Raw genomic sequence first — 25,235 nt, 5'->3', positions numbered from 1 at the left:
ATTCAGGCAGCATCTGCTCAGTTTACATATTATTCATGACATCTCCCTTCCTTCTTTTTTCCTTTCTGGGCTGAAATTTGATCATTTTCTTTCCTATTAGTCTTGTACTAGTGACAAAGGAGGAAAGAAGAAAAGGAGGGGAAATTCAGGCTGATCGTATTTTAAAAATTTATAGAGTTCTTTTGGAAAAAAAGTGACTGAGAATATTCAAACTGCTAGTTACATTAAGGCTCTAGTGAGCAGCAGCATTAATTTAAGTGATTTAAATTATTTCAATGTTTGTGACTTATTCAAATATCCTTAATCTACAACTTCTAATTAATAACATAATCGTTTTACAATCATTTTTTTAATTTAGGTCTGTGTGCTAGGGAGTATTATTCCCACTTTTATAGGTGAGAAGGCAGGAATATGGAGAGATGAAGTTGATCTGTCCAAGCAGAGGCTGAGATCAGAAACTAAGCCATGTGACGCCAAGTTGAGCATCCTTTCCCGGAAATCAGTGGTTTCCAAGCTTTAGCACGCATCAGAATCTTGGTGGGCTTGTAAAACACAGCTGGGGAGCCCCAGACCTGAAGTAACTGGTTTGGCATGTCTGAGGTGCAGTCTGAGAATGTGCATTTCTAAAAAAAGGTGCTGCTGCTAGTGATCCAAGGACCACACTTTGAAAACCACTGCTTTAAACCATGGCTGCCTCCCTCGGCTCTTTCTACATCCCACTCAACTGTAATCACACTAGAGCAAGGAAAGTCTCCTAATTCTGTGCTGCCTCTCTCCATCCCCACCTCCCACTGCCATCCAGTCATCACCATGGTGCCTGTGGCACCGCACACACACCACATAAATGGTGCATGAATGTGGCTTCCTTCTTCTCATGGTATTAGGGAATGACAGATCAGTGAAGTGAAATGCATTAAGTAACCTTTTTTTATAGGGTCTATTTAAACTAAAATGTTTGATCTTTTTTTCTTCCAAGCTAGTGAATTTATTAAGTGAAACAAAGAGACAGAGGACAGCAAGGAACTGTCTCCAAGCTCCTATGCTTCCCATGAGCTCTTTATGCCCTCAGGAAATCTGAGTCACCCTGCCATGATGGAAGACCTCCAGGTGTGGGTCCTCCCCCCACATGCACAGTGCCACCACTGGTGTTAGTCAATACTTTCCCAGCTTTGTGAGGAGGGGCCAATTTGCTCTTATTCCTTCGAAATAAACGACTGTCCTTATATCACCCACGCCAAATAATTTCTTCAACTCTTCCTTCTTTTTCATTGCAAAATATGTCACTTTAAATGGGCATTATCCTGTTAATATTTTCAGTCTACTTGGGAATATAGATACTATGCTTTTTGAGAAAAGTGGCCAGATTGCGTTGCCCCAGCTAGTTAATTAACTGGAGAACCAAGAACACGAGAACCACGGCATACTATATAAGATCTGATGGGCGAAAATATCATAGCTGTAAGAAACAGATTACTGACATTTTGTTAATGTTTAACATCACGGTCTTACCTATGCACACTAGATCCATAAAACCATACATTCCATAGCAGATTTGAAAAAGGATGTCCTTCCTCTGCCACACTGCATAGGGGCTGAAGGCTGACCAGAGGAGCCAGGTCACACTCGCTATTAAGAACAGGGATCCTAGGATTACAGCAATCATCTGAACTTTCTCAACCAGTGTTATAGAAATGCTTTGCCACTAAAAGAAAAACAGAGGCATGTAAGAAAAAGGTGCTATGTATAACTGAAAAAAAAAAAACCAAAACATTTTCAGCCCCATGTTTCTCTTCAAAATGTTAGACCCTTTTCAATCTGATCAGCCCCCAAATGAATTTTTCCATTTCGTCCAGACTATAAAAAATAGACAAGCAAATAAAGATTAATGAATTGCCTTAACTTCATTATTTTCAGTAATTCACCATTCTGCAAGTTTAATCTAGTTTTACTCCAGATAACAGTACTAAGAGTGAATCGCTGAGGAATAGTTAGTACCTGGGAATCACATTGCCATCTTTCCCGCATGCATGAAATTAAATACATTCTGATGATACATGGTGAGGACTCCACTATTTGGAAATTTATTTCGCTCGTAACACATTTGGCTATTGCAAAAAGGGGGTTTCTCTTTTTGTGGGAAAACGTAAAAAACAAATAAATAAGTTATACAAGAACATCAGTGGAAAAGTCATTTAAGGTAACACACTAGCATAATTATAAGGGAACTATAAAATGGTACATTGTCTGTTATTGGTACATTTCATATACTTAGATATTACTGATTTTTAATCATCTGTGGGTAACCCATGAAGCCATTTTTGTCAAGATTTAGAATTTGTATACAAATGGAGTATTTTTGAAACTCACAAACTGTATAAGCACATACTATTTAATGGGGAAGAGTAATTTGGTGTCCTAAGTATCAATAGTTGAGAGAATTTACAGTACAAATGATCAAAAATCTTTCAAGGGTGTTATCAACTTGAAAGAATTAATTAGTCATGTTCTCAATTTTGCATAATTGAGACAAACAAAACTGGAATTGCAATTATGGTTTGCCACTAAACAATGAAACTCAAAACAACCTGCACTGTCTCATTCTGTATGAAAGAGCGCTGGCTGTTGCAACATATGGCTTGTCAGAAGAATTCCTAAACAGTTTAAATAACCTTTAAAAACAAATGAGCTTGAACAATCAGCGTCCATTGGGCAAATCTGGTATTTCCTTATACTCTTTACTTACACTAAGCCTGAAGACGTGCATTCCCAGATGGCAAGTCTATCACCACCCATAACTTCCCTCTCTCCCTCATTGTCTCTCCGCCTCTCCCAGCGTAAATAATTTACATATAATATTTTACTTATGCATTTGACCTTGAAAATTCATGGATACTATTAAGTTCTACATTTATTAAAGATTAAATATCAAGATGCATTTGATATATTTTATAATCTAAAGTCATTTACTTTGTTCTTCTTTTAAAAAAACAGAACCAAATGACAAAGTTTGGTGGAATTCTATAGGAAAGGTATTTCTAACCATTTAATACGAAGATTCACTTATCGAAAAACAATTCTTATTTTTACAATTCTAGATGAATAACGAACTAGTCAAAATTATTTTATCATTATAAATGAATCAATGTTGTATTTCAAGTTTTTTTTTAGCTTTCTGACATAATTTTAAATACATGAATTTCAAACTGCCACGCATCTGACTTTTAAACCATTTTAAATTTGGTGTCACTAAATAAGTGTGAACTATCATTGTCTGTTGTTCTTGTTTAGTTTTGATGCTCACTAAAATTTGCATTAAATACAACAATATGGTAAGCAACATAGAAAACTACTTCCAACTAACATCCATCCTAGATGGCTGCTATCATGTCTATACGCATTATGTTACCTTTTATTAATTTATTAATCACATCAGACAGATGAAAACGAAGCATACTTTTAAATCCAGGGGGCAAAGGTGTCCAACCTGTGTGTGTGTGTGTGTGTGTGTTTGATTTTCACATGGTGGGCCACACGTTTCAAAGCACATATGCCTGAATCACAGGATCTTGAGTAATCAAAGGTGAGTGAGGAGGATACACCGAGAATGATGTTAACTGACATCTACTTTCCTTTTGTCAGTAATCCTTTATGTTCCAGATTCATTATATAATTTTAGTGGAGTTAAATATTGACAGCTCAATATTGTATAATTAATTATATTTAGCTTCAATCAGGCCTACTAATTAATTCACCCAAGACAGCCTGAATGCCAATTCAGTAACAACACGGTGGCCACAAGGACAATGTGGTAGGCCCTACTAGGCAGTCGGATTTGGGTGAACTGGTGGGGACAGTTTTATGTGGCTGTGGTGTCTCGTGGACACAGGAAATTGGGGTGGCTCTCATCTCAGAAGCAGCATGACTTCAAGGGCTGGGAGGTTGCGCTCAGATGGCAGGCTTCCGACGCACGAGGCTTAGCTGGTCCTTGTCAGGGAAGGTAAGTGAGTGAAGAAACAGACTTACTAGGAACAAGAAACACTGATGCTTCACGCTTGTTTGGGGACACCAAATTTAAAGTGGTTTAAAATTCAAATACCTGTCAGTTTGGAATTAATACGTTTAAAATTATGTCAGGAAGCTAGGAAAAAAAGAACTCTTGATTACAATACACTGGGAAGCTTAATTATTTACAATTATCACAGAAATTATTTTTCGTTGTAATTATAAGAAGCAATTTGAGATTTTTGAAGCTTACTTTTAAAGAAGGATAAACTGTTCAAAACTTAGAATGAAATTTTTAGTTTTATATCACTCTGCTAATAATGCAAATATGCAAGTGTGTCTAAAAGTGCATAGATGTTCTTCATATTCTGATGAACCTTAAAATGAGTACCATTTCACTGAATAGCTAATGAGGACAAACCATTATTGAAACCAAAATTATTAAACAATTATGAACATAGGGATTTTTTCCTTTTGAACACTGATATCATCTTGGTAATTTCTTTGCCCATTATACACAGCTTTTTCTGATTTTTACCATTATGTGCAAAAAGTAGGATTATTCACATTCTTCCCCCAGGAAAAATAATGCTGCTTCCCACCGCTAGGAAACACCCACCTACCATCCTTGCCCTGGAAGGCACACATTATCTAACTGGCTCAGCCTCAAGTAGCTGTGTTAATGGACCATTAGCTTGGACAATAAAAACAGAAGATGAGTCTCCAGGGCTTCCCTCGCTACCCCAATGGTATCCAAGGCCTGGATTTCAGTTTGTATGATATTTCTGAACCTGGAACAAAATCTGTCAACTGCTGAACAAAATTTCCCTCTAAAACTTGATATGTAGGCATATCTATATTTTTTTCATTTAAATTTCTTCCTAAGTTTGGAAAGGGAAGTAATATAACAATAACCAGATTGACTCTAAATAATTGCTATTATTTTATTTCTTTCCATAATATTTGAATATGTGACTCTTTTATATTCCTAAAAAGGTGTTCACTTCCACACAAACTATTGGATGTATTGTTTCTAGTAAAAGTGGGACCAACTGGCTCCACTTTTGGAAGTTCATCCTCATTTAGTAAACCAGAAGAAGTAATTTAGAATCACAGCCTGTATTTACATAGGGCCAATAAGTGCCAGGCACTTTTCTAAGAAGTTATGTTTAACTCATTTAATTCCCACAACAACTCTATAAGGGAGGTGTTATTATTATTCCCATTTTACAGATAAGTAAACTGAGGCAGAGAGAGGTTAAACAATTTGCCCAAGGTTCCACACCTAGCAAGGACTAGAGTTGAGATATAAACCCGGCAGTCTGGCTCCTAGGTTCATGCTCTTAACCCTTATACTTTACCATATAATAATCCTACTGAGCTCTGCTAACAATTAATTGCATACACCCAGTCTTTGCAATGCCACTGCAATTCTCCTGTTCAAAGCTTCAAGTCTGTCTTCTCTGGTCTACTGAAATAGCTTTCCAGCTGGACATCTAGTCACGAGTCATGCACTGATGTTTTACGTAACTCCAAAGTCTACATTCGTAATGAAAGGAGAACTGCCCCCAGGAAGGACGGCTAAGTGTTTGGCTCAGTACATATTCCCAGTGCCTGGCACAGAATTGTTTCAGAAAGGATGAAAGAAAGGGATGGAGGAATACTATGAGGAAGAGAAGGAAGGGGGAGGGAAGGAAGGAAGGAAGGAAAGAGGAAAGGGAGGAAGGGAGGGAAGGAGGGAGGAAATGAGAAAGGGGAGAACAGAGGGAAAAGGGAGAGGGAAGAAGGAAGGGAGGAAGAGAGGAAAAAATAAAGAAAGGTGGAAGAAGGGAGAGAGCTGTGCGTTCCTCAATTCCGTTTAATCTGACTCCTTTGTATTGTTCCAAATGCCATGCACTTTTTACTTTGGTCCCTCTCTGCATCTGAGTATGTTCCTTCCTCAGCGTGCAACACCCTTCTCCCTTTTCCTCACGTGATGAAATCCTCCTCCATCCATAACTGGCTCTAATGCCAACTGTTCTAAAAAGCCATCCCCTTGTGCCCCTCCTCTTGAAGCAGAATCCTTCTTTCTGGATCCCGCAATCCACTGTTGATACTTTTATTTAGTGCAGATTTCCTTCTCATTTGGATCCCAGATAACTGTTTGTCTCCCTGTTGTCCAAAGACTGCAGGTGTCACGAGGGCAGAAGCTGTCTCATCCTCCTCTATATTCAAACAGCTGAACACATGCAGTAAATTCTTGAATACTTGGTCTCCTGACTTTAGTTTCCATCATCCTTCCGACTGCCAGATTCCCATTCTCGCCACATCCACTCTCTCATTGCCTACAGGATAAAGTTCCAGTTCTGGCCAACCACCAATGAGAAGAAGTGAGAATTTTAACTCAGATCTGTTTCCAAAGCCTAAATTCTTTCTAAAACACCCTTCCTCTGCCTACTGTCTGCCTGCTCTCACTCCTTCTCTCTGCCTACTTAAACTGACACATCCTACATCTGAAAGCAAAATCAAAATGGGCGTAATTATACCTTTCTAAAGGTGGCTGTAAGGATGGAGAAAAGTCAACATAGGGAAAAAGCAGTCAGCACAGCAGAGTGCCAACTAAATCTGACCTGGAGCTTTCTAAATGGCATTCTCAAATACTTCTTGAGTCTGAAAGTTGTGGTTTGTTAAATGAATATTAACATGAAGACAATCTCAAGGAGTTATATCTCTTTAATTCTAATGAAATTTGGAAAGAATTAAACTCACACAAGAAATTATTTAATATTCTCTTTATAAACAACTGCTCAGAGATGCACTAAGTAAGGTCCACCAGTCCTAAAAAGATGCAGACAACATACATGGCCCAAAATTTGGTGTCATTGTGTGTGAGTGTCCATGTCAGTGTGGTGCCCTTCATGGGAAATTAATACCCCAATTATAACCACAGACTGCTGTGAAACCATGGCAAAAACTGTTGCCCTCACCAATGGAATCTGACTAGTTAACACAGGTTTGTAACTTCCTTCAGAGTAGAAAGGATGGAAGAAAAGCTAGGAATTTTCTTTAAAGAAATGATGGGAGCCCAAACCAAGGTAAGACCAAGATTCTCCCCATTACAAAAACCACTTCCAGCCAGTAAGATAAGAACTGGAGGAAAGGCATATCCCCACCCCATCAGGCCTCCAGGACGCTAGTTAGAAAGATGTCCCTATCATTCTGTTGTCTGAAAGAGTTAACGCAGCTTCCCAATTTAGAACCCAATTTCCGCCCTGAAAAAAACACGTGCTCAGCAGGAACGAGACGGAACTCAGAGAAAGTAGATTTGTTCTGTGTGCATTAAATCATTCAGTCTAAAACACTGTTTCATCTTGGTTTTTACAAGGCAGGCCAGATATGAATCATGAGCTAATAGATTTGTAGTACAATGATTTATAGCATGCAGCATGACAGGTGGGATTACTTACCAGTGTCACAGGAGAGAACACCTGCTCTTAAGAAGTGTCCTCTTCAGAAAAATGAATTTAGCTAAAACCTATTTTCAATCATCTTTAGATGGTGTTTAAATTGAACCGCTAAAGTTGGGATTTGAAATGCTGGCAGAAAACATCTTGATGTGTAATCAATTTGACATGCGGATACAACATTCAGTTAATTTTATGCCCACTCTTTGTAGAGTTGTATTCATAGGCTGCATGTCAAAAGTGATTTCGTGATTTGGTGGGGGTCTTCTCTGTTAGAAAAGCATCTTCATAAAATTATCTCAGAGCTGAGATAGAAGTCAGACAAAAGGAATTTGCTTTGCCTGAGAAAGGCGAAATCTAAGCGACCTAGAGAAAATAATCAGGAAAAGAATGGAACCACCTCTTCGAAAAAGTAACAGAAATTAACAAAACTCTAGCAAGACTAACAAGAAATGAAAGAAGGGATAGAAAAGGACCAATCCTACAGATGAAAATAGTAGTAAGGGAATAGTATAAAGAACCTTATGCCGATTAATTCAATTGCATAGATGAAATAGACAAATACTTTGAAAAATATGTTACCAAAACTGTCTCAAGGAGAAATAGAAAGTATGAATAACCCTATATGAAATAATTGAATTTTCAATCAAAAACGTTCCACAAACAAATGAACAAACACCTCTAGGACCACAGGGTTTAAGTGGAGAATTTCATCAAACATTTAGAAAAGATAATATCAATGTTACACATACTCTTTCAGAAAATAAAGGACAAACTATTTCCGAACTTACTTTATGAGGCCAGCAAAACCCTTATATCAAAAGCTGACAAAAGTATTAAAAGAAAATTCCAGATCAATATTCCTTATGAACATAGATGAAAAAAAATTCTCTACAGGGGCTGGCCCCGTGGCCGAGTGGTTAAGTTTGCGCACTCCACTTCGGCGGCCCAGGGTTTCACCAGTTGGAATCCTGGGCGCGGACATGGCACCACTCGTCAAGCCATGCTGAGGTGGCGTCACACATGCCACAACTGGAAAGTCCCACAACTAAAAATACACAACTTTGTACCAGGGGGCTTTGGGGAGAAAAAGGAAAAATAAAATCTTTAAAAAAAATATTCTCTACAAAATAATAGCAAATCAAATCCAGCAATATATAGAAAGAATAATGCAGCACAAAAGAGTGACTGGGATTTCTCCTAGAAATACAAGGTTGATCTAACATTCAAATATTAGTCAATGTAATTGACCATATTAACAAACTAAAAAAGAAAAATCTTCTCAATAGATTTGGTAAAAATTATATGACAAACACTCATTCAGATGAAAACTAGGAACAGAAAAAAAAACCTCTTAACCTGAAAAGCACATCTACAAAACACTTAAAGCTAGGATCATCACACTTAATGGTGGCAGAAACAACAACAAAGAATGCTTTTCCCACTAAGATCAAGAACTAGGCAAAAATATTCACCCTTATTACTTCTATTCAATAGTGAACTGGATGTCCTAGTCAACAGAATATGGGGGGGAAAAAAAAGAATGACATACAGATTGTAAAGAAAGAAGTATAAATTATTTCATTTGTAGATGACATGATTATCTATGTAGAAAATCCTAGAGAATCTACAGGAAAATCTAATAGAATTAGGAAGTTGGTTCAGCACACCTCAAAATACAAGGTCAATAAACAAAGATCATTGTATTTAGATTCCAGCAGCAACAAGTTGGAAAATAAAATTACAAAAACAATACTAGATAAAAAAACACCGTAAGTCATAAATTACTTAGGACTAAAATTTTTTAAAGATGATCTACAAATCACTGCTAAAAGAAATTAAAGAAAACCTAAATAGATGGCAGTTGTGGATTAGAAAACTCACTATTGTTCAGATAATCATTCTCTCCAAATTTAGATTCTAAAGTTAAAACAGAAGAAAAATAGTATCAGAAAAACAAAAGTTTCTCGTTACTGTTTACATTTTCAACAAAGAGGCCACTCATTTAGAATGATAATCGGTCAGTTGGTGTTATCAATCTAATTTTAACTCACAGTGATTTAAAAAAATCTCCAAATCATTGGCTGCAATTTCTACAAGAATTCAGCACAGAAAGCCCCCTGGACACACTTTGTTGTAGGGAACAATCTTTACTACTGTTCCTTTGGCCAGTGGTAACACATATCCTCTGAGGGACAGTGTCTTGGCCACAGATCATCATTTTGTTTCCTCAAAATGCCTGAAACTAGATCATGTGACCAAGAGAAATGCAGAGAGGTCAATGGGCAGCTGTCCATGTGTCCTAGGGAACGTTGTCAGGGTTTCATGCTATTGTACAGAACTCAGAACATCAATAAAATTTTTTCTTCCAGAAACCTGGAAATCCCAAGAAGTTTGACAAGCCATGTTCCAGGACTACGGAGATGTGCTCAGTATGGCTTGCAGCTCAGGGAAAGAAAACCAAGCACCCTCAAGGTGAGGGTCACCTTGGGGGTTCCTGGGAGGAGTGTCCAGGACTATGTGCCTGGGTCCTAGGATTATGAAGCAGGAGAGAAATTTTCTTCCCCTAGAAAGGAAGTATCTGGGAGGGGATGACCTCTTAGAAGACTTCACTCTGGTAAGAAGATTCTTCTCAGCTTTCCTCATGACAAGTAGACTCAGCCGAGCTGGATACATGAATAGACAAGACTGCTCTTTGACTTTGGGGCCAGGAGAATAAAGTCCTGGAGGAAATGGGACAAAGGTGAAACTGTCCTAAGGCCACATGGAGCAGCAAAGGGACCATGGATCGAGGGCTAGGACAGAGTGACCAGAGAGCCTGCCAAGTTTGAAAGTTCAGTTCCAGGGGGAGAAAATTAATGCAAAGGGAAGGTTTGGTTACTAAGTGAAAAGCAAAACTAACAGAGCCCAGAGACATGGAGTGGGGAGGGATGCTAAACGGGAGCGATATCTGTGAATGGCCAGGGACAGTGACCCTAATTACAGGAGTGAGATGGGCCTTCCAAAGAAACGTCTATCCAGAAAAACCCTTGTAACAAAAGCTGTCCTTTATCCATATGCCAAGTCTTTGGAAATAAGAGACTGAAGACGATCGTATCTGGCTGTCTCCAGATTCATAGGACGATGGCAGATCAAAGGAGCAGAAAGTGTGAAAAGTTTTCTTATAAGGGATGAGTATACTCAATTTCAGTTAATCCTCTCACTGACAAACATCTCTCAAATGACTGAGTATTAACAGGAGCAAGGCCTTTTTGAACTAACAAGAATTAATTTAGCAACTACGGAGCATGGAGTCCACAAGAGGAATACCAAAGATCATGGATCTCTTGTAAAAAAATGTATATGGATTCTCATTTTTTTTCTCCTAATTCCAGAACTATCCATATCTCATCTCTCAATGCTATTTCTTGTTCACTTGTTTTGATTGTTATAGATTATCATACTTGCCAAAGGTTTATTGATCCAGATTTCACAGCCTAAAAGTTAAAAAAAAAATACCTTGCATTTCTTCAGTGTTCGAGAGTGTATACTGCCTTTTCCCTCTCTGTTAATTCCTTCTGGTAACAAAAGCAGGGGTGACCATTATTTTAAATCAAGGAAATTGCTCCAAGTGCCAGCTGTCTAATACAGTTAGTCTTAGTAACTAGACTTTGCCCTATATCAATTAAAAGTGTATGTCTGCATATAACACATTTTTGGTTTGTTACTCTTCTCAATATTCACTATTAATTATGTTTAAACACAGCCTCCCCAGAGAATCTCTATCTAAGTAATTAGTAGGTGGGCATAACCCTATTTACTTGTTCTCTCCACAAGGGGTTGAAAGCTACCTGGCGCTAAAGGAGGTTATTAAAACTCTCAATGGGCCGTTGCTGTTTTCAATCTTGCTTTTGGAGCAGAATCTCATGGAAAACAACTACTTTCCCATTTGCAATACTTCAGTTCATGTACAACAAACACTGCCTGCTCTCCTGGTGGTCAGAACAGCGCCCTTGGGAATTAGGGACTATAGCATGAGGCAGATCACCTCTTCCATGGAATTTACGTAGTCTTTACCAACTGGCTTTCTCTTGGCTATGGGGAGGCAGCATAAAGTGCCGGGACAAACAGAGCTGTGAATTGGCTCTACTACAAACTGACTTATTCTCATAAGGACCTCAATGTTCTTCTCCATGAAATGACATTTGACATGGTCATCTCAGAATAATTGTGTGCTGACACCTCTACGCCTTGTTCTCCTTCCTTAATTGAGTTCCAGGGACTGAACTCGTGGCTATGAGACCATGAAGTGGCAGAGTCAGTAACAGGGAGGACACAGCCCATCACAATGAGCAATGAGGGCACAGTGTCTACTACATGGAACTGGGCTTTGCCTCATTCTTGGTTAGGGAAGTCTCGCAGTAGGATGATGCCACCAATATAAAGTTGCACACGAAATCCCACCCCCTTTAAATTTCTGACAAGTATAAATGTATTCATTCAACATATGCTTATTGGATGCCTGGTAGGTGCCACAGAAATCACTAGACTAAGGAAAAATCTTATTCTCATGGGATCACTATCCAAACAGAAAAAGAAACACGAAAGGATCCCAGGACAAGGTGACACGTGAGCTGAGTTTGACAGGATATGTAGGAGGACTTGGCTCAGTAGAGAAAGTGTGTGCTGAACACTTGAGGAGAGATGGGAAGGACAGACAGGAAGAGCCATGTGTATGTAAAGGAGCTGGAATGTTTAAGAAATAGTGAGATTTTATTGTCACTGGAGAGTAGAATCCACATTGGCAAGTGGTGGGAGCCAGCTCACAAGGGGTTTCCAGGATTGGCTATGGAGTTTAAATTTTATCCTATAAGGCAAAGGCTATTAAATAAGCCCAAGAAAGAACCAGGTCTGAATGTGACAGGATGTCTCAGAGAAGTTTACCTGCCTAGCCCTGTTCTTGCTTCCAGTGTTTTCCAAAGATGGACATAACACACCCCATCCCATATGCTCTTCTGCCATGTGACCTGGCCAATCCCCATCAAAAAGGAGCGTTGATTTCTCCACTCCTTGAGTAAGGGATGCTTTGGCCAATAGGATATGGCAGAAGTGACCCTATATCAATTCCAAGCACAGCTTTAACTGTCCTGGCAGTTTTTTCTTCCTCCCTCTTGAAAGCCATGCCATCTAAGAAATGTGACTGCCTCAAGACCACCATGCCACGAGAATCTCAAGCCACGAGGAGAAGTTCTGGCGATGACACACCACGCGCAGAGGAAGAGCAAAGAGCTCCAGGGCACTAGGTATGTGAATGAAGAAGATATCTCAGAAGGGGATCGTCCAGCCCCAGACCCCCGAGCAGACTCCACAGTGATCACAGACAAATCATCCAGCTGAACTCTTCCGACCACAAAATCATGAGCAAAATAATAATGGTTGCGTTAAACCACTAAGTATTGGGATAGTTTTTTCAGCAGCAACAGACAAAAGGAACTCTGCTATTTGCTGATCATTCTTTGCACTGCGGTAACTGCAGGAGCAACGGGCTGAGAATCAGAAAACCATGCTCTTCCTGGATCACCAACTCAGTGGGGGTCCCTCAACTTCTTTACCCTTCTGCTCATTTTTAAAATGAAGATTTCAATTAAATCACCTCTAAGGCCCCTTTCTGCTCTACAATTCCCTTGAAAACTCACTTCTCTTTATTATGTAATCTTCCCTTTCCTTCCCACCTTTCCTCTTACCGGCCCCCTCTCCTTCTCCGCATATCCATCTAGGAATTCCATAACAAAACGTCCTTAAAAGCACGAGGGATATTTTGGGAGGAAAGGAAATGTTCTAAAACTGGAACGTGGTGATGGTTGTGCTAGTCTACAACTTTACTAAAAATCATTGAATTGTACACAAAAAACAGGTGAATTTTATGGTATGCAAATTATGCCTCAATAAAACTATTTTTTTAAAGCCCTTAAAAAATCCTTAAAAAAGCAAAACGAACAAAATCTTTTCGGCAACTACCTGCTTGGTTGGTGTGAGTTATTCTCCATCATAAAATACTTGAAATGTACTTAATTTTTTAAATTAAATATAATTCCCAGTGCAACCCAACAGAGAGGGAACTTGTAAGAAGGCCATTTACCTGAAGTAACTCTGCTCAGCTTTTCCGTTCCTGGAAAGGTGCACCCCAGATAAAGAATCTGGACTCTGGGCTCAGGTTTGAAGCCAGGGTCTGACATTTCCACCTCTTTCCTGTATGACTTCGGGCAAGAAGGGCCTTATTTTCTTCGTATTTAGAATGAGATAATAGTAATGCGGTGAGGATTAAATGAGAATACCCACACATACACACTCTCTACATAGTACAGTGCCTGGGCACATACCCGGTGCTCATTCATAATTTATAATTATTATTCCAAAGGCAAAAGAGCCCTAATTGAGAACTTCTCTGAGAGGGAAATCCCTGTGTCCTCCTCTTCTAGAGGAAGCTGGATGGAAGAAGGATCCAGTGTGTCTGGGCAAAGCTGCCCCGTCCAGCTCCCAGTTACACCACAAACCATGTCCCATTTCCTGACATCCTGCTGTGGTTAGCATATCACTTCGATTGACTGCAAAGAAATCCTTTCCACTGACATATGAAACTGTAAATCTTGAGGCCAGCCCGGTGGAGTAGTGGTTAAGTTTGCGTGCTCTGCTTTGGCAGCCTGGGGTTCGCAGGTTTGGATCCCGGGTGCAGACCTACACACCACTCATTAAGTCACTCAGTGGTGGCACCCCACATGCAAAACAGAGGAAAATTGGCATAGATGTTAGCTTGGGAACAATCTTCCTCAAGTGAAAAAGAGGAAGATTGGCAATCGATGTTAGCTCAGGGCCAATCTTCCTCACAAAATTCAAAATTAAAAAGAAATAAGTAAATCTCTTAAGAAAGATTTGGCAACTCAGTAATCCCCAGTAAGTAGGGGGATGGGGTGGGAAGAACAGCTATGATATCTTCTCGTGTTTTATTCTTTACTTAGACCAACACTTTTTTATAGTAAAATTTTATTTTTATTATCTAATTCTTCTTTTGTTGTTATAAAGTGTATTACAGCTTTTGTAAAATTTTTTTATTGAGGTTATGATAGTTTACAACATTGTGAAATTACAGTTGTACATTATTATTTGTCAGTCATCTTATAGGTGCCCCTTTACCTTTGTGCCAACCCACCCCTCCCCCCACCCCCTGGTAACCACTAATCTGTTTTCTTTGTCCATGTGTTTGTTTATCTGCCACATATGAGTGGAATCATACAGAGATTGTCTTTCTCTCTCTGGCTTATTTCGCTTAACATAACACCCTCAAGGGCCATCCATGTTGTTGTGAATGGGACAATTTTATCATTTTTTATGGCTGAGTAGTATTCCATTGTATATATATACCATATCTTCTTTATCCAGTCATCAGTCGATGGGCACTTAGGTTGCTTCCACATCTTGGCTATTGTGAATAATGCTGCAATGAACATAGTGGTACATGAGTCTCTATGAATTGCTGATTTCAAGTTCTTTGGATAGATACCCAGTAGTGGGATGGCTGGGTCATATGGTATTTCCATTTTTAATTTTTTGAGAAATTTCCATACCGTTTTCCATAGTGGCTGCACCAGTTTGCATTCTCACCAGCAGTGTATGAGGGTTCCTTTTTCTCCACAACCTCTCCAATATTTGTTATTTTTTGTCTTGGTTATTATAGCCATTCTAACGGGTATAAGGTGATAACTTAGTGTAGTTTTGATTTGCACTTCCCTGATGATCAGTGATGATGAGCATCTTTTCATGTGCCTATTGATCATCCATATATCTTCTTTGGAGAAATGTCTGTTCATGTCCCCTGCCCATTTTTTGACTGGGTTGTTTGACTTGTTGTTGTGGAGCTGTGTGAGTTCTTTGTATACTACGGAGATTAACCCTTTGTCAGATATATGATTTGCAAATATTTTTTCCCAGTTGGTGGGTTGTTTTTTCATTACAATCCTGTTTTCCCTTGCTTTGTAGAAGCTCTTGAGTCTGATGAAGTCCCACTTGTTTATTCTTTCTATTATTTCCCTTGTCCTAGGAGACATGGTGTCCAAAAAGATCCTTTTAAGACTGATGTCAAAGAGTGTACCGCCTATGTTTTCCTCTAGAAGTCTTATGGTTTTAGGTCTTACCTTTAAGTCTTTGATCTATTTTGAATTTACTTTTGTGAATGGCATAAAGGAATGGTCTATTTTTTACATGTGCTGTCCAGTTTTCCCCACACCATTTGTTGAAGAGACTTTCTTTTCTCTATTGCATGTTCTCAGCTCCTTTGTTGAAGATTAGCTATCCATAGATGTGTGGTTTTATTTCTGGACTTTCAATTCTGTTCCCTTGATCTGTGTGCCTGTTTTTGTACCAGTACCATGCTGTTTTGATGACTATAGCTTTGTGGTATATTTTGAAGTCAGGGATTGTGATGCCTCCAGCTTTGTTCTTTTTTCTCAGGATTGCTTTAGCAATTCAGGGTCTTTTGTTGCCCCATATGAATTTTAGGATTCTTTGTTCTATTTCTGTGAAGAATGTCATTGGGATTCTGATTGGGATTGCACTGAATCTGTATATTGCTTTAGGTAGTATGGAGATTTTAACTACGTTGATTCTTCCAATCCACATGCATGGAATGTCTTTCCATCTCTTTATGTCGTCATGAATTTCTTTCAGGAAAGTCTTGTACTTTTCATTGTATCAGTCTTTCACTTTCTTGTTAAATTTATTCCAAGATATTTTATTCTTTTTGTTGCAATTGTGAGTGGGATTGTGTTCTTGAGTTCTCTTTCTGTTAATTCATCATTAGAGTATAGAAATGCAACTGATTTATGTAAGTTGATTTTCTACCCTGCAACTTTGCTGTAATTGTTGATTACTCTAGTAGCTTTCTGATGGATTTTTTAGGGTTTTCTATATATAAGATCATGTCGTCTGCAAACAGCAAGAGTTTCACTTCTTCATTGCCTATTTGGATTCCTTTTCTTTCTTTTTCTTGTCTAATTGCTCTGGCTAGAACCTCCAGTACTATGCTGAATAAGAGTGGTGAGAGTGGGCACCCTTGTCTTGTTCCTGTTCTCAGAGGGATGGCTTTCAGTTTTTCCCCATTGAGTATGATGTTGTGGGTTTGTCATATATGGCCTTTATTATGTTGATGTATTTTCCTTCTATACCCATTTTATTGAGGGTTTTTATCATAAATGGATGTTGGATCTTGTCAACTGCTTTCTCTGTGTCTACTGAGATGATCATGCAGTTTTTGTTCCTCATTTTGTTAATGTGGTGTATCACATTGATTGACTTGTGGATGTTGAACCATCCCTGTGTCCCTGGTATAAATACCACTTGATCATGGTGTACAATCTTTTTAATGTATTGCTATATTTGGTTTGCCAATATTTTGTTGAGGAATTTTGCATCTGTGTTCATCAGTGATATTGGCCTGTAATTTTCCTTCTCTGTGCTGTCCTTGTCTTGTTTTGGTATCAGTGTGATATTGGCCTCATAGAACGTGCTAGGAAGTGCTCCAAACTGCTCAATTTTCTGGAATAGTTTGAGAAGGATAGGTATTAAATCTTCTTTGAATGTTTGGTAAAATTCTCCAGAGAAGCCGTCTGGTCCTGGACTTTTATTTTTGGGATGTTTTGATTACTGTTTCAATCTCTTTACTTATGATTGATGTATTCAGATTCTCTATTTCTTCTTGATTCAGTTTTGGGAAGTTGTAAGAGTCTAAGAATTTATCCATTTCTTTTAGGTTGTCCAATTTGTTGGCATATAATTTCTCATAGTATTCTCTTATAATCTTTTGTATTTCTGTGGTATGAATAATTTCTCCTCTTTCATTTCTGATTTTATTTATTTGAGTCTTCTCTCTTTTTTTCTTAGTGAGCCTGGCTCAGGGTTTGTCAATTTTGTTTATTTTCTCAAAGAATCAGCTCTTCGTTTCACGATCTTTTCTACTGTCTTCTTGTTTCAATTTCATTTATTTCTGCTCTAATTTTTATAATTTCCCTCCTTCTACTGACTTTGGGTTTTGTTCGGCCTTGTTTTTCTAGTTCTGTTAGGTGTAGTTTGAGATTGCTTATTTGAGATTTTTCTTGTTTGTTGAGGTAAGCCTGTATTGCAATGAATTTCCCTCTTAGGATCACTTTTGCTGCAACCCAAATGAATTGGTATGGTGTGTTTTCATTTTCACTTGTCTCCAGATAATATTTGATTTCTCCTTTGATTTCTTCAAGTATCCATTGGTCATTCAGTAGCATGTTACTTAATCTCCACATCTTTGCCCCTTTCCCAGCTTTCTTCTTGTAATTGATTTCTAGTTTCATAGCATTATGGTTGAAAAAGATGCTTGATATTATTTCAATCCTCATAAATTTATTGAGGCTTGCTTTGTTTCCCAAAATATAGTCTATCCTTGAGAAGGTTCCATGCACACTTGAGAAGAATGTGTAACCTGCTGTTTTTGGATGGAATGTTCTATATATATTTATTAAGTCCATCTGGTCTAGTTTTTCATTAATAAACTATTTCCTTGTTGACTTCCTGTCTGGATTATCTACCCATTGGGATTAGTTGGGTGTTGAGGTCCTCTATTATTATTGTATTGTTATTGATATCTCCCTTTAGTTTTGTTAATAGTTGCTTTATGTACTTTGGTGCTCCTGCGTTGGGTGCATGTACATTTATAACTGTTATGTCTTCTTGGTGGAGTGGCCCTTTTACCATTATATACTGCCCCTCTTTGTCTCTTTTTACCTGCTTTGTCTGAAGTCTACTTTGTCTGATATAAGTATGGCAATGCCTGCTTTCCTTTGTTCACTATTAGTTTGGAGTATCATCATCCATCTCTTCACTCTGAGTATGTGTTTGTCTTTGGGGCTGAGGTGTGTTTCCTGGAAGCAGCATATTGTTGGGTCTTGTTTTTTAATCCATCCTGCCACTCTGTGTATTTTGATTGGAGAATTCTACCCATTTACATTTAGAGTGATTACTGAAATGTGAGGGGCTACTGTAGAGCAATATCTTAATAAAACAAATGTCTTCCCACTAGTTTCCAGAATTCCTCACTGTCCTGTAGTTTTCCCATCAATAAGGGTTTTATAAGAATAAGAAAAAACAAGCTTTGCCTCACTAAAGAGATTTTCCCTTTACTTAAACTGTAGGTCATTCATTCACATTTTCCTTGAGAACCTGCCATTTGCCGTGCCAGGGAGAAGTGCAGGATGGGATACTGCCATGAGATATGCCAGACCCTGCTCTGAACATCTGCCTGTCCAGTGAGGAAGACAGACTCATGGCCAGTGACTGCAGAGGACTGCCCAGCAATGGCATCTGTGCACACAGCACTACCAATGTGCAAACTTGAGATACACTTCATAATCAGGAGCCACAGAAAGTATAAAGAAGGAGGTAACAAGTCCTCGGGGGTTTTGAAGCATCAGTAGGACTTCCATTAGGCAGAAAAGAACATGTCAGACAGTAGACCAAACACCTCTCACTCTTTGGCTTTAGGTTTTACTTTAATTTCATTTTATCGTTGACTCAGCTTTCCTAATAGTTTCAAGTTATCCTCCCACATCTAGTTTTGCAAACCAACAGCAGTCAAATAGTAACTGCTTAGCCCATTAATGTGAATAATCCAGTATAACATCTGGTTTCCACCTTCTAATAGTCCATAATCTACTTGAGTGATTGGACCAGTGCCTGGGAAACAGAAGGGGAGCAAACAATCTAGCATGTAATTAAGCCATAAGCTGTGCAGAAGAGATGGTGAGTTTCATAATGGGAGTTTGGTGGATAGACGTCACTGTAAGATAAAGCAATCCAGAATGGCTTCCTGGAGGAGACAGGCCTACTTTGAATGGCAGGGAGAATTTGGGGTTGTAAAAGTCTGAGATAAGACCTTCCAGGCAGGAGCGACCTAAGGAAGGCTCTAAGGAGGCAGAATGAACAAGGAATGTTTCTATGGTGCCCAATTTAAAATAAGGCTGGGTCTGCAGGACCCCAGAGAGACCATCTGAGAAGCAATGTGTGGTCAACAATCTGACAGATTTGGCAACATCACATCCAACAATACAACTAATTTTCTCCCCATAAGTCCCATTGTATGTGATTATCTGTTTAAACGTCTGCTTCCTGAACCAATCTTACTGTGAGGTGTCTGCAAGCAGGGACTGTACCTTATTGATGTCTGAGTCTTTGTTACTTGGCACAGTGTCATGGTGCCATCAGCAGAACTCAAGAAACATTGGGTCAATGAGTGAGGTTTGGTTTGGTTTTGCCTCTTTATGTGAGTGACTTGCTTTGATAGCATGAAAGGACCCCAAAAGTCACTTTAACTTTCTAATTGTAGTCCAGTGGTTCTCAACTAAGAGTGATTTTGCCCTACCCACTCCCCAGGGGACATTTGACAATATCTGGAGACATTCTTGCTTGTTATTACTGGAGACAGTGCTACTGGCATCTAGGGGGTAGAGGCCAGAGATGCTGCTAAACATCTTACAATGTACAAGTTGGTACCCACAATAAAAAAATTATCTGACCCAAATGTCAATAGTGTCAAGGTCAAAAAACCCTATTCTAGTCTATCACACTTAAGACTAAAATAGATGCTGCGTTTGGATTGTGGGTGCTTTAACTGTATTCTCTTCTGAACTTAAAGCATGCTTATCTTTTAAAAGAAACGAGAGGGAAAGAGCCTGATTCTTTTCAAGACAATTGCAATTAGTTTCCTGGGAAACTTAACAGCAATGATGTCCAAGGTGTGTCACAGGTCATCTCATCAGCTTGCAAACTGCATTACATGGTGACTGAGTCCAGAAAATGCATGAGAAATGGTGCATAGAGGACAATGTCAGATGATGATTAAAGTGCTGATATGCTCAAGGTGCCTAGTTAAAAACAAGTTCAAATTCTTTGTGATTCTACATGCAAAAAGCTGCATGTGTATATTAGCACAGCATGCTAATTTCTGAAATGAATGATAGATGATTCAATGAAGCATTGACGAAGGAGGGAAAGGCATGTTCCCTAAGGAAAGATTTCTTATAACATGGGATAGATAGATAAATAGATAGATAAATAGATAGGTAGATAGATAGATAGATAGATAGGGATGGAGAGAGGGAGAGAGGAAGGACGGACAGATGGATGATAGGTAAATGGATGGATGGACAGGTGAATAAATGGTCAGGCAGACTGAGCTACCTTCATCCAAGGCCACAGCCAAGGTCACTACAAATCCGTAATGCTGTATGGCCATCCTGCATTGTGTCTCTATTCACTGTAATGACCCAGATTAGTAGAATTGGCCTTTCCTGTTTTTGATTAGGAACTGGAAGAAACCTACCCCAAAAAGGTTAGGATGATGCTAATATTCTGGTACGAATCTGGATCAGGCCACGTTTAGGCCTTGGATAGGGGCAACTGCCCTACAGGTTATCATGTTGTAGATGGGACAGCTCTTCAGACAGGAGAGGAAAGCAAAAGCAGTCTGGTTCTAAGAGAAATAGGGGGCACAGATGAAAAATGTCTCCACTGAGGACCAAATTCATCCTATTCCAGATCTAAACACACACAATTTAGAACTTAGCCTTATAAAAACACATTTGGAAAAAGGCAGAAAGCTCCCTGAGGCCCTTCAATTTAAGGAAGAGAGAAGAGAGGTCCAAGGAGAGGAGTAAACTGCTTAGCGAGGCCACCGAGCTGGCTGGTGGGACATCAACATGGCCCCTGGAATCCGTCCAGCATTCCTGTCACTGCCATGATGCCTCTGAATTTACCCTGAAATCACTGCCTTTCCCAGCTTGGGTCATCTTCTCATTCCTATGGACTCATGTGCTGTTCACTCTGAATTCTGTCTTGCCTATCCAAGGGAGCCAGCCCATTACGTATGAGAGTGGCAGAAATCTCCTGCCCCGTGACCCACCTCAAATGTCAAGGTGGCTGATGGAGGGCCTGTGACCCTGGACCACGGCTGGGCCCTGGCTGCAGGTGAGGTGCTTTGCAAAGCTGCACCTGTATGTCTTATGAAATTTCTGACTATCTGGAAAAACACTCCAAAATAATGAATGTTACAGAAGGAATGAATATGAAATTATCCACATGACAGGCAAACGAGCTTTTAAGCAACTTTACATATGAACAAGATTTATCTGATGGAAGACATGAAAGCAAATTTTCTCAAGTTTTCCCTCCCCTGAGAGATATTTAGAGTGAAAAGAATAAACTAAGTGATTTGGAGAAAAGAGGAGAGCTGGAGGGAAGCACTATTGATTTTTTTGGAAATCAAATTGCCATATTATTGCTTTTTAGGAGGTTATGTCCCTATTAAAGGATAATTTATTCTTCAACAAACTTCTTTGACAAAAGTTTTGTCATCGGAAGTAGAAATGCATGACTGGGGCTAAGCATGCTTTGCAAATAGTAAAACTTGTACCCCCAAATAATGAATAATTTATATTTATTATTAAATATCTACAACAATATTCAATGTGACCCCCACCCCCCACTAAAAGAAATAAAGCCTATATCTGGGCATGTGAGGGCTAAGAGACAGGGAGGGAGGGCAGGCATAGGGTTGTGGTGGTGGGTACAGAACTTGGAAGGTCCTGCCTTAACATCTGCCAGGGAAGAGGAGGTCTCCTTCCTGGGGGCAGAACCGTTCCCAGGGCAGAACCAGCTTTGGGTGGAGAAAAGAAAGCAGCATAGAGGGTCAGATCTGTTCACTTCCAGAAGCCCCTGCCAGCCTGGGGCTGGGGAAGGAGGGCAAAGAGGGGGCTGCAAAGCAAGAGATTCCCCGAGCACAGCACAGAGGCTGGCTGAGGTGGCCCACAGTGATCTTTGGAAGGTGCTCTCACTGACATTACAAGGCCAGGGGGTGGGAGAGTGGACAACACAAAATGAGGAGTGTTGTGAGCATCACAGGAGACAATTTCGATAGAATGCTTAACGCCCGTAGAACATAAGCGCTCAATGAGTGGCATGTGGCTATTAACCATTAAGAGGACAGAGTTCCCAGAAATGTACCAGCTGAGCTCTGAGAGAAAGCAAGGCCAGGGATGTTTCATCAAGTGGGCAAATACAGCAACTGCCACTTTTTTTTTTTTAGGACCATTAGAGTAATGTATGAGTAAAGCCCCAATTGGGGAACATATTTTTTTCTCGGTTCTCAAGAAACACTGGGCAAATTATATTCATATATTTTTTTATTAACTTAGAAAATTTTATAATATATACAATTTTAAAGGCCTCCTTTAAAAGACAAAAATAATAGTGCAAAGAATTTTTGGTTAGGACACTAACTGAGACCAAGATCACATACTTCAGTTTCAATACTTGTAAGATTGTTTTGCCCAAATGAATCACTAAATCGTGTCACTGGACTCAAAGGAGACCAGATGTAATGAAGAACATCCAGCCCACTCACCTCTGCATTTTCCCACTATTGACACATGGGCTACTAGCTGTGGGTAAAGAGCAGCATCTTTGGATATGAAATGCACAATCATAATATAAGATAATATAACAACATAATATAAAATGGAAATTTATTTGAACAAGAGAATATTAGTGGTAAAAAAAAAAAAAAACCAAGTAGAAACAACTTAGTCCAAACTCTCATTTTATAGAAGCTGAGGACAAAGGTAAGGTGATGTGCCCAAGGTCACAGAGCTAGTTAATGGCCGACACCATAAAGTTACAGGTCTTTGCATTATAATTAGTAATAGCAGACTCAGAAAATGGAGTGGATTTATACTTCTAATCTCCAGCTTATGAAGTAATAGTTATCATATTCCTTGAGGTCTTAGAAGATGATGAATTCATTTAATATCAAAAGCTAACAAATAAAAAGAATGACACAACGAGAAAGCATGATTTTTATGGTATTCATTATGGGAAATCGCTAATACATGGCCAACACCACTAGTAAACTAAAGTCTAGGCAATACGTGATATATTTAAAATAAAATTGGCTCTGGTAGACATTATTTTTCCGTAAAATTATTAGTAGCCTAACATGATTTATAGAAAGCTCTTTTAAATTGGACTGGCAATATTCAAGGTATCGTGATTTTTTTCCTTCTGGTGGTGGGGAGTGGAGGAGATTTCCATTCCAAAGCTGGTAATCCTTATCTAATGTATAGTTTACAACTTCAATACAATAACCATAATTAATGTTGACTACTGATCAAATGAAAAGCATGATTAAAATTTGGAAGAATATTCCCGAGCATACTCAAGAAACTCAGTATGTAATTATTGCCTGACTTGTAAAAAGATAGAATTTTAGAAAGATAGTTTTTTTACATCAGAAGCTATCTTCTCCAGTTAAATAAAATAGATGTGTATTTGAATGAGGATAAAGAAGGGCATAGTTGAGGAATGACATTTACTAGAACCTCATACTCAACAACATGCTGTCTTTGAGAAATTATTCACAATACAATCCACCCTCCTAATGCCAATATTTTATATCAAAGGAGTATTTTTACTTTCAGAGGAAGGCTATTATCTTACTTTTTCACAGAGCTGGTTTAGAATGCCAGAATTAACAGTAACAGAAACCCTGGTTTTAAGATGAAAACTGAGGTTCTCTACCGGAAAAAAAAAATACAGAAAGAGTCTAAAAACTGAAAAAGATTTCTTGTGTTCATTTTTGCAGTGACTGTGTCTCCAGGTCAACTGCCAATGTGTCCTTTTTCCTACTTCTAGCTTGTTTCTCTCCCAGAAAGCAACACCACTGATGGTAGAGTGGTCAGCTCCCCTTCCTGTCCAGAATCACCCCATGGCCCAAGCCATAGACGTGGAGGAGTGACCGGTGTGTGTACAAGGGGTGACATTCCTGGAAGTCTTTCTTTTATAATCAAAAAGAAATGGCTGCCTCAATTATTAACATGAAAATGAAATACAACGCAGTTTCTTATATTTTCCCTTTGATTAAATTTACCTTGATTATTTGGATTGTTGTTTTAAGAATTAAAAAAAACCTGTGTCATGGAATCAATGGTTTCCTTTGTCTAAGCTTTTCTAGTCGATGCTATTTATTGACAGCATTCAACTGCACTGCACACCATGGCTCACACTGGTGCGACTATTTCATCCTTTTACAGTGAGTAAATTCCTGCCCAGTGAGGTTCATGAATAAGATGCTAAGTCTTGACTCCGCGGTAACATTTTTAATAGAGGCTGAGGTAGGACTTTGTAAAGGACATTTTGCAATAAGAATAACTTACAATGAAATATTTAGTCAAGCTACTTATGAAGACAATATTTGTAAGGCTAATTTAAACCATTATTTCATAATGAGTGCCCTTTCGTTCCTTAACTCATCGATTTCCATCCTAACACTTGCATTAGACATGTACGTGGATCCTCTTCCTGTGCTTCTCTGAGCTGTGTATTTCGTGCTGGGCGCTCTCTCCTCAGCTGAGGAGCACTGTCAAGTGCAGCATAATGTCACAGACTCATCAGTTTATGAGAAAAGAATGAATTCATCAGTAAATCTGAATCAAGAGCCCCGAAAGGGAGAAGAGGTGATAGAAGCAATAGCATGCAAGGAGAATATTTTTTCTTAAAGAAGCATTTTCAGAAAGCATGTATGTTACCAGTCATCTTGTATTTTTAATACATTAAGTAAGAAGAAGGAATAAAAAGATCTATATAAAAATTTTATATCAGTTACATTGAAACTTGGGGCTTCTTTACTTTTTTTAAATTCTTAATTTTCTGAGAAAATTCCAACATAGGCAATTTTGTTGA

At 38.9% G+C, this 25,235-nt stretch overlaps 1 protein-coding gene across 1 annotated transcript in view; it reads right to left on the bottom strand.

Annotated features, from left to right (window-relative positions):
* MARCHF11 (membrane associated ring-CH-type finger 11) overlaps positions 1–25,235 on the bottom strand; it is a 108,773-nt gene that overhangs the window by 22,002 nt on the left and 61,536 nt on the right. Inside the window, exon 3 of the mRNA XM_023625824.2 lies at positions 1,510–1,702. Within this exon, the coding sequence (XP_023481592.1) occupies positions 1,510–1,702 (193 nt within the window). The remainder of the gene's footprint in view (positions 1–1,509; positions 1,703–25,235) is intronic.

This window comes from Equus caballus, chromosome 21 (genome assembly GCF_041296265.1).
Source record: "Equus caballus isolate H_3958 breed thoroughbred chromosome 21, TB-T2T, whole genome shotgun sequence".
In the NCBI taxonomy this organism is placed as follows: domain Eukaryota; kingdom Metazoa; phylum Chordata; class Mammalia; order Perissodactyla; family Equidae; genus Equus; species Equus caballus.
Note: the sequence above shows the minus strand (reverse complement) of the source record. Positions and strands in the feature narration are given on the sequence as shown.